General features: G+C 42.0%; 1 protein-coding gene across 3 annotated transcripts in view; it reads left to right on the top strand.

Annotated features, from left to right (window-relative positions):
• The first annotated feature begins 4,042 nt into the window (after window positions 1-4,042).
• The window catches only part of LOC311049476 (tensin-2-like), a 48,102-nt gene continuing 40,998 nt past the window's right edge, over window positions 4,043-11,146 (top strand). For all 3 annotated transcript variants that reach the window (XM_084063053.1, XM_084063054.1, XM_084063052.1), the window contains exon 1: window positions 4,043-4,816. In XM_084063053.1, the coding sequence (XP_083919179.1) occupies window positions 4,694-4,816 (123 nt within the window). In that variant the 5' untranslated portion in view covers window positions 4,043-4,693. The remainder of the gene's footprint in view (window positions 4,817-11,146) is intronic.

The raw sequence follows: 11,146 nt of genomic DNA, 5'->3' as shown, positions 1-11,146 counted from the left end.
TCCATATACAAGTCAACTAAGATGAAGTGTAATATGTGGCACAAAATCAAATGGTCTTTCTTGGATAATTGCGTTAAACTGAATGCAGACAACACTCGACTGACTACGTGACTTGCTATATAGATTTTTACAGCAGGCACCATTGTGAATTCATCTGACCATGTTGTAATATATGTGCTCATTCGGGGATCGCTCCTAAGGCAGTGGTTCTCAACCAGTGGTCGCCTGGGGACCACCAGTGGTCCTTGGGGGAGGTCCCAAGCGAAATTAGTTAATTATTTTAACCACTTAGCTTTAGCTATTCAAAAAATAGCAGATATACAAGCTCATAGTGTGGCACCGAGTGCTGCGCTATGAGCTTGTAGATCTGCTATTTTTGATATCTTTGAATGTATATATTGTTTTAAGCAAACATTTTTAACACAGATCTTTGCTTCTGGGTGTCCCTGGTGCACAATATTTTTAAATGGGCGTCCGTGGCCAAATATATATCAATTTAGGGGTCCTTGGCATGAAAAAGATTGAAAACCACTGCTCTAAGGTGAGGGGAAACTATACTGCTGCTAATGAAATGAACCGAGAGAGAGAAGGGGGGGGGGGGGGGGGGGTTGCATCATCAGATATGTCATCTCTTATTTGCAACACAACTTTTTCTCCCCTCGTCGTTGCTCTGGTGTGGTCCAAGAAAGAGAGAGGCTTGATGGGGTTTCTTCTGTGAGCTCATTCTCCACCCCCTGCTGAGGGTTGGACGCCTGATGGCAACTGGCAAAGAGTCCTGCTGAGCCTTTCTACAACCACACACGATACACAAACTGCATTCTGACAGTGTGTCCTAAAGCCGTTAACATGATGCAACATAAAGCAGCATGTTGGTGATTCGCCAAAGGCGCGTAGGTTTGGGCGATAGGCTATATCTTGTAGTAATAATATCAGACATCGACCAATGCTTAGTTTTGATTGAATTGGAAAGAATATTCATTTAAGCCCTATATCAGTGGTTCTCAAACTTTTATATTTCAAGGTCTCCCCTTAACTCTCGAAAGTGTACAAATGGAACCAAATGGACCTGTTAGGGTCCATTTGGTTTCATTTGTACACTCAAGAGTTTCAGACCTGTAAGGATCCATTTAGAACCTCCTAAAGGAACCCAGAGAGTCATTTTGACCGGAGTCTCCCAGGGCTGTATACTTTGTTTGATCTGTGTGAGGTTGTAGATCGGCGTATAATTGCCGAATGGTGACACTAGGGTTCATGTGGCTTGAGCCCGAGTCGACCACTTAATCTTGTGGATGGACTTTTCAGGCCTCCCATGTGTTGCTGGAGAACATTATTTTGATAGTCCGTTAATGTTGGTGAAGCTTTAAGCAAGCCACTCGTCAAGCCTCTTTCTCAGATAGAAGGTGAGCGCAAGGATCACTTTATTTATGAAGTAGGCTACCTCCATTTTCAGTACAGTATAAACAACCTGTGTGAATGATTAAGTTGGTGCTCACATATCTATTTTAATTATGTATGCTTAAGTGCTATATTTCTGTCAAAATAAGTGTTAAATAGCTCTGTATTCTGAGCAATCATTGCTATAGAATGTTAAATAACAGGGTTCTCCAGCTGTTTAGTGAACAAAAAAATAGATTGTTTTTTTAGGTGGGGTACCAATTTCATCCAATCGAGACGAGAGAGACGATTCATACAGGACCTGGAACACTAAAACGGAAGGTAATAAATTGTACTTGTGTGCTTCTCCTTTTCATGAGGGCCATATAAAGTGAGCTAAGGGGCCATACATTGGACAATTGATTTACAAGTTGCAACACATAGTGTTGAATTATGTTACAACTGCACGAATTTGGTAGACATGACAAATTGCTTAACAAAATAGGCTATTTGCCAGGCCAGAAGGCCTGGTTCCCATTGCTTCACACAATAGAAGAATGTTCAGTTACCAAATTTGTACAGCTGTACATTCGTACTCAAGAGGTTACAATGAAAAGATAACATGAAACAATTAACTTCAATGCAGTCATCAACTTTTATATTAGCCTACGTTGTCTGATATGCACTACAGTAATTGCTTACTGATGAAACGCATCAAAGCACACTGTTTTACATAAATAATCATTTAATATTTACCATTTGAGTATATACCTGAATCAATGGAATGCAGATATGTACTCAAATGGTAAATATTAATTACCACTATTTTCGGTCAAGTTAAATTAATTTGATATCAAAATCTATACTACTGCCTTTTATAACTTAAGATCCTTTGCGGCAGCTGTTTTGTTTTCCGTTGAGGGCATTGCGGGCCAGAACCAGCAATGTGTTTTCAATGAGTTTGATTGATTGAAGTACTCTATCTTTAGAAAGACATGGAAAAAGCACATGGAAGGAAGGACAGTTTACAATACAAGGTCCTCTAACCTGGATCTATGCTGACATACTGATATGGCCAAAATACTGGATGCCAGGTTGAAAGTGGTTAACATTTGTAACAAAGGGTGGCGATAGGTGTGTGTACCATATGGGCTCTGATGCCTGACGGCAAGTCCCGGGTTAGATTCCCGGGCCCAGCGGACCTTTGCTGCTTGTCACTCTCCGACTCTCCCTGTTTCCTGTCTCTTTACACAGTGGACTGTTAAAGGCAAGAAATGCCTGAAAAAAAGAGTAAATTGTAACAATATTAGTGTGCTTCACAATGATGTGAGTTAGCTAGTTAAAGTTACAGGATTATACTGTAGATTCTTTATTCTGTAACAAGTTGGACAGATATCACATTGAGAACATATAAGCAGGATAAAAGTTACAAAAGTTTTTATTTTGTGCAACATAATATGTGGCGGGCCGTAACGGGAAACACTGTTCTAGTTGATGGGATGTCAGGGGGACAGTGTGAGGAATTGTTCCATGACTGTTCTTCAACTAGACAAGGTTTCACTGACACTTAATTAACCCCTCTTTCTTGGGTTCTCGATGTTCTTAATTTTCAAGGTCTGTTGAAGTCCTGAGTGCATGAAATGACCAACTACCAATGTCATGAAATAGTCACTGTACTGGCATTTGGATAGGGAAGAAGTTTGTAAAGCCAAGTTGCTGACATTTATTTTCAGTGATGATGATCAGCTTTGACGAAATCCATCTTGAAGCTTTGTCGCCTAATTTTAGCTGTAGGCCACAGATATGTAGGCTGCTGTGCTGCTTTTAACACATTAGCTTGTCTTCTAGGATCTAACCATGGGGTGTAAACATGCTTTTAGAAAGAGCTTATTGTTCAGGATTTTCCTCTCACAAGACCAAATCCCTCTTAAATGGGAATTTTGTCTGGAGTTGGCTGTATAAACCCGGGTTTGAGGAAGCATGAGTTGGTGTGTGTGTGTGTGTGTGTGTGTGTGTGTGTGTGTGTGTGAGAGGGAGAGAGAGAGACTGCAGGGAAGTTGGAGGGGAATCACAGTTGCAGGAACAGAGCCCATCATTGTTTTGGAGTTTAGTGGAGACAAGGGAGTGAGGAAAGGAGGGAAGGAAGGAAGAGAGGAGAGGTTGGATGACAGTAATGTTGCCGTCATGTCATGCCTCGTGTTTATTACAGGGAAGTGGTGGAAGATGCACAGGGGAGAGAGGAGGAGGAGGGTGAAGGCTGAGCAATTCAGATCTGCTGTCCCTCAAGTGCACACACTTCCATCTCTCTGTGTGACGCAATTTTCATACAACACCGCCCAGAGAAACCATGCTCAAGAACTCACACTGTGTGATGAATTTTCTCAAGTTGTGTGCTGAAGCACTGGAAGTACTGTAGAAGTGCAAGCGATATCATCAGTTATTATCACGACTTCTTCAGTCTCATGTGGGAGGAAGAGGTGTTGGTGAGAAGCGGAATCTAATCACTCCCCTGTGGGAGGGAGGGAGAGGGGCTTGAAGTGAAGAAGAGAAGAGGGGAAGGGCCTGACCTCAATGGGTTGAAAACAGCTGCCCCCTTTTCTCTCTGTCTGTGTCTCTCTCTCTCTCTCTCTCTCTCCCTATCTCTCGGAGCATGAGAGAAGAGCGTGGATAGAGGAAGAGGAAGACTGGAGGATTTGTTGAGTGTGTGGAGCCAGGAGAGGAAGAGGCGTGTAATGAGAGCGCGGAGGGTCTGTAGAGAACGAGGGGACGAGCAAGTGTTAAGGGGGTTTGGGAAAAGAGTGGTGCTGGTGGAGTCCTGGAGAGAGGAGGGTATGCTCTCACATGTTTTTAAGTGCCTTGACATCCAGAGAGCTATAGGGAGAAGGACTGATGTAAGTGGAGAGAGAGAGAGAGAGAGTGGTTAGGGGGGTACGGGCTGTGCCGGCTACACTTGCAGAACAGGGAGCGAGTGTGTGAGAGAGTGCTGTAAGTGGAGAGGGTGGAAGGAAAAAGGGGTTTTCATTCTAGAGAGGGTGCTCTAAAAGACAGGCTGTCACAGAGGGTGTGGGGGTGTGTGTGTGTGTGTGTGTGTGTGGAAGGGGCAGCATGACTTTACAGCCGTCACTGACAGAAACATAAGGAGTCCCGTTCTGCAATGAAGACGTGAAGCACAGAATAGGGGACCACTCTCCAGAGAAGAGCCTGTCTAGTGGGAAGGCTGCCTCAGAGGACAGGAAGAGGGGTTGTCCCAGGGCCTGGGACACGCTGTCTTGTGGATAAGAGAAGAAAGAGAAGATAGGAGGAGAGCGGTGGTTGAACTATGGGGTGCGTTCACAGCACGGGGACCCGTGTGGCAAAGAAACCTGGATCTGATACAGTACAAGAGGAAATCCACAAAATCACTGATTCTGAAATAGAACCCGAGATCCTTCAACTTGCCGAGGTAAGTGAACAGCTGTTGTCCAGGACGCTTTGAAAGAAAACAACCTGTCAGTGTCAGAATTGAGTTGTTGAAGGTGTTACCAGGACCAAAGATCATTGTATGGTTGTATATGAAAATGTTTTTTAAGAAGAATAAAAACAGAAACAAAATCAAATTTAAATGGCCCTGTTATAATGTAGGATTTTGTTTTGATGTGTTCACTCATTTCAGAGGACAATACTCTGCATTGACAAAACAGACCCAACAGGACCAGATGAACTTTTCAGAATCATTAAATCACACAGGTGTCAGATATAGCAAACATGTATGTCAACAACAGGCATGTCAGTGATCATCACTATGCTTTAAGTGTAACTGAAGCAGCCAGGATTCAGAGCTAATGTTTCCTCTCACACCCTTCTATCAACATGTAAGGAAGAGTAGAAGGAGCTCATGTTCAGCTAAACATACCTGAACATGCCAGGCATTTGATTCACAGAATGTGTACGGTGTCATTTGTACAGACCAGGCACAGAGGTGATATACACATTAGCTGAGGAAGAAGTAACTTCCACTCTGTTTGGTAAAGGCCAGTCAATTGGCAGACAAGTATAATAAAACATTACTAACGACTCAGGATTTTGGGGTCTGGTACCAATTAAGAAAGTAAACCTTGTTTATCAATTTAAGAATAAAGGAATGAGGCGCTGGATTAACACGGACTGTTTGGTGCCTTTTTTATTGAAGTTATATAATGACTTAATTAGTGTAGGCCTACATACAACAAACAAAAGCATGTGAGGAAAATGAAAAACAGACAGATGACAGAGGGCAGATTGATCAGCGTTAATCATGTCCCCAGGGGGTCAGGGTTCAAGAGGAAATGGTATAAGTTACTGTTCGGTCGCGTTCCATCGCCTGTCTGTCTGCTGGCTCTATTTAGGAACTGTGCACATCCGTGGCTTTAGGGGCAAGTACATAAAGCCTCTGGTCAGCTTTTATGGAGACTGAAATAAAAAAGTGCCTGTTTGAAGTGTTGGACCGGCATCCAGAATAGATGGCAGGATGTTTGGGTTCTCATGAGATGTGCATTGATTCCTCAGTGCAATGTGGGCCCTCGTGCAGCGGAATCCTAGCTCTTGTTGGAACAAAAGCATTGCATCACATGTGCTTTAAGCCCCCCTCTACCCAAATGTGTATGCGTGTGTCCATTTCTGTGCACGCACAACTACATGTAATGTATGTGCATGTGGAGCTGTGTATATCATACATGGCTGTGTGTGCATGTGCATGTACTGTATGTGTATGCTCCACTGTGTATTTGCACATGCCTGTCTGTGTGGAGAGCCCCATGCCAAAACATGAAAACATTGTCCCTACTGATTGGGTGGACTGCAATGGAGACTCACTCCATTGCATGTCTCTCTCTCACACACACACACACACACACACACACACACACACACACACACACACACACACACACACACACACACACACACACACACACACACACACACACACACACACACACAGCCTTGCAGTCCCCTCTGTAGTCCTGAAGTCTCTCCCTCAGTGATTCTCACACACGCAGTAACTTATGCCTGCAACCTATTCTGAGCCTTTTCATGACTCTTTAGAGGTGGCAGCCACTACTCATGCACTGTTATAAATACCCTGCCATCGTAGCAACATACCCCTGGACTGCCACCTGCTCCTGTCCCTTCCTGGCCGGAATGCGTGTGTGTGTGTGTGTGTGTGTGTGTGTGTTACCCGGAGCCAGAATCACGGCTCCTGCATGTCATCAGCAACTAGCTGTCACTGAGAAAACACACACACACACACACACACACACACAGTCTAAAGCACTTATGGCGGGTTTTGCATTTATAAGTGTGTGTACTGTGCATGAAAGTGTATAATGTTGCTGTCTTGCTGAAGTTGTTGGTTCTCTATAGTTTGCAAAAATAAGATAAGATAAAACTATTTCTATGTCATTATTCCCACACAACAGAAAGCCCTCGTGCTCCCCTAAGTAATAAAGAAATCCATTATGCATGAGTCAGTGCCTCCTTGACCCTTTCTCCATCTCCATATTAGAAGTGCTCTGGGCCTTGGAATGGTCTAAAATGCCTGGGGAATGACATAGACTTTGGCTGCAGCAGAGCAAACGGGGTGGGGTGCTCCAATGCCGTCATGCCGTCATTTCACTAACAGCCATGGGAGCCTTTCTGTGGGCGAATGCTCTCTCAAAAACCATATCTGTTTTACAAGTTTGACTCTAATCTTTTTTTTCTCCTCTTTCTCCCCGTCCTCCCCTTCATTCTTCCACAGTGGTGTAGAGTTCACCCCAGATTATGAGAAGAGACTTCTCAAGATTTATTGTGAAAGTTTAGCTGCAATGTCACGTTTGCACCACTAGGGGCTGCCCTCGGCTTGCCTTTCACTGGTGTTATTAAAACGTAAACAACAGTTAGGCTACCATTTGTCATGGAGATAAATAATACAATTAGGCGATATTCATTTATTTAGTTAAAGATACTATATGAATGAAATATGAATGTCCAATGAATATGAATGCCTCCTGTCCTGTGTTTCCACTTTCCAGGTGATGGAGTAGCTGTTTTTGTGATGAGCTATGGCCATTGGCCAATGTATTTAGCTGCTGCTGATTGATTCCGTTCTACAAGCAGTGTTGTAAAGTAACTAAGTACATGTACTCAGTACTGTACTTAAAGTACCATTTGAGTTTTTTTTTTTTAACTTTCTGCAGTATTTAGAATTTTCAAAACTTTTACTTCTATGCCACTACATCTCAGAGGAAAATATTGTACTTTTACTTTACTACAATATGAAAACTTTAGTTAGGCTATTAGTTATTTTGTAGCTTGCAGCATTGATACTTTTACTTAAAGTTCATGTGAGTAGTGACTACTACTTCCACCACAGATGTTTTTAGGCCTATTATGTGCTCTGCTGATTGATTCAGTTCCATAAGATGAATTGAGTACAATGGACTCCAATGGAAACAAGCCATATAGGCTTTCTTGGGTTTAAAATCCTCTTAGCAGACCTTGTATTGAACTGTACTTTCCTATGCTTTTTTGCAAACTGCTAGGCCAATTATTTGTTTACTAACATTAAGACTGGACGCACAGGTGATTGTTTCATGCAATCAATTCTCAACCTGTTGTTTTGGGGTGCAGTGGCTTCAGCACACCCCAACCCCCTCTTGTGTGTTGGGTAGTGAGGGCGTCCTAGCGAAACCTGACAGAATGGGTTTCATTTGCAACCAGTATGAGCTTTCAACCAGTGTGACGTCGTCTGTTAAGGCAGTGGTTCTCAAACTTTTTCATGTCAAGGACCCCCAAATTGACACTTATTAGCCCGCGGACCCCCCATTTGAAAAGATAAGCCAGGGACCCCTATAATAGAAGATTTTTACGGCTCTCTAGCAGTGATTTCAACCATTTTAATTTCAAGGACCCCCAGTTTGACATGCATTAGGCTACAGACCCCCATTTAATGAAATGTATGTCTCTGGGACCCCAATTCATATTGTAAAATCAATGTTAATTTAACTCTGAGAGAGTACAAATGGAACGTGGACCCATAAGGGTCCATTTGGTCCCTGTCCATTTAGCTGGGGACCCCTGGAACTCCCTCAAGGACCCCTGGGGCTTCCCCGGACCCCACTTTGAGAACCAATGAATTAAACCTATGGTCTTGTCATGGCATGATAAGGAATGAATATGTGACTGACCACACTGACCACTCCCATGGTGTTTACTGATTCGTGTTGTTAGTTAATTGCAATCCACGTTGTGGATGGATGCTCTCTAACTCAGCTCCGCCCACTTTGACTTCTATAACTGCGCACATTATTAATGTCAGCTTTATGTTTAACATTAAGATTTGATCATCGTATGGTTTCATACAAGGACTGATTATAGCCTATATAGATACAAATGGAAATTCGCTAAGGACATTTAACAGCAACGAAAGAATGAATAACAAGGTAGGGAAATAATTACTGTTTAGTTTCCGTCTTTTGTCAAACGTGTCTCTCAATTGGAGAACGTGGTGAGTGCATAGCCTCAAACCTTTTCGTGTCAAGGACCCCTTAATTGATATGTATTTGGTCGCGGACCCCCACCTGAAAATAATTTGTGCCAGGGACCCCCGGAAGAGAAGATTTGTGTGTAAAAGGAAAAGAACATTCTAAAATTTCCAAAATCTTTTTAGATTTTTCAAAGATTAAAAAAAATTGCATGGTTCACAATGACGTTCAGCTATCTGCTGTCTTTGAATACCCAACCTATAAAATATGGATAAAGGCGGTGAAAATGTATTAACACATTTTGCTTGGGAGTGGGGACCCCTGGAACGCCCTCAAGGAACCCTGGGGTCCCCGCTCCGGACCCCACTTTGTCATCAGAGGCTGCTTTGTTACTCAATTGTTATAAATAATGATTGTTTTGGGAACACATGCAGAACGTTGCTGGGCTGCAGCAGAACCCTGCAGTGTAAATTATGTAACAAGTCAACTGTAGCCCAGTAGTGGGAAAAGTACTGTTTTACTTAAGTAAAAGTATCAATTCTGCAATGTAGATATACTCTAGTAAAAGTCTGGAATTAAACATTTACTTATGAGTAAAAGTACAAGAGTATTGGTATCAAAATGTACTTAAAGTAGCCTACCAAAAGTAAAAGTACTCATTGTGCAGAATGTCCCATTTCACAAGTTCAAAAGGTATACAAATCTTTAGAAAATAGCAGATCTACAAGGCAAGCAATGTGAACTTGTAGATCTGCAATTTTCAAATGGCAGAAATGTATAGGCTGAATTAGTTAGTGTGTTTTGTAATAATAATCAAAATCTGAAAAGTAACTAAAGCTGTAAAATAATTGTAGTGGAGTAAAAAGTACAATATTTGCCTCTGAGATGAAGTGGAGTAGAAGTAAAAGTATTGATAATTGGAGATACTGAAGAAAGTAAAAATACCTCAAAATTGTACTTAAGTACAGCACTTGAGTAAATCTACTTAAATGTATTACTTTACACCACTTCTGTAGCCTATGATGACAACTGTTCAAACTCGACCAGAGAAAATAGAGAATAAGATTGTTGTCTTTCATCGATTTATTTGGACTTAAGTGTGACTGCCTTGGGGATTTTTGTGGCATCAGTGACTTTGGGAGGGAATTCAGGGAAACATTACAAAAATTGAGCAATCTTTGCAAGGGGTGCAGTGTAGCTAAATCAAAATGAAAATGAAAATGCTGTCATTTATTTGTCATCTTGCATGTGGACTAGTTGAACCAGGAGGTTGGGTTAACAAAGGACTGTGGGCAAACATGAATGTTCATAATTAATCATACATCATCAGTTCAGTATCCAATTACAGTCTCAACTGATCAATCCATTATGTCAAATCAGACATAATGCTGCATTAATGCAATATTATTACATGTGAGACAATACTTCGATGTTACCTGCTTATAGGCCTATATGTTGTCTATCTATCTAGCCTGTATCTCTATACACTATCTATTTTCTCTCACATAGTCATCTCATATTCACATACGACCCATATTATATAGGCTACAGCCTGTAGGCTACTGCAGTGGTTCTCAAACGTTTTCATGTCAAGGACCCCCGGATTGACACATATTAGCTACGTGGAACCCCAGTTGTAAAGATATGCCAGGGACCCCCAAAGAGATGATTTTTATGGAAGTACAGCAGTGATTCTCAAACATTTTAACCAGTTGATACAATTTCATCAGTGTTAATTTAACTCTGAGAGTGTACAAATGTAACGGGTCCATTTGGTTCCATTTGTACACTCTCTGAGTTACAGACACATAAGGGTCCATTTTGTTCCTATTCCTAACTACTGTATCAATAATTTGGCTGGGGACGCCCTGGAACCACCTCAAGTACCCCCCCGGGGGTCCCCGGACCCCACTTTGAGAACCACTAGGGCTACTGTATACAGACAAAGCCAGAGTCTAGTAGCACTGAGTAACCATTGAACATGCTGATGAAGTAGACAATGTGGGACATCGTGTCAATATGTTGATCTGTCACCACTCCAACGCTGTTGCTGTTGTAATGTGAACATCAATACATCCAGCCAGGTCAGAGGGAATGGGTCACCAAGATAAAAAAAACATTTCAACATTGATCAGAATGACATTTGTGCAGACTGTATCTTGTCTCACCAACATATTAAAGGGATAGTTCACTCCCAAAATGACTTTTTTTTCCTGTTGATTAGTCACCCCATGGAGACTTGAATTCATGGATATGTTTTTGTTTCTTTTGCTTTCCTAAGACATAATTAG

This window comes from Gymnoscopelus microlampas (genome assembly GCF_963454915.1).
Source record: "Gymnoscopelus microlampas genome assembly, chromosome: 7".
NCBI lineage: Eukaryota > Metazoa > Chordata > Actinopteri > Myctophiformes > Myctophidae > Gymnoscopelus > Gymnoscopelus microlampas.
Note: the sequence above shows the minus strand (reverse complement) of the source record. Positions and strands in the feature narration are given on the sequence as shown.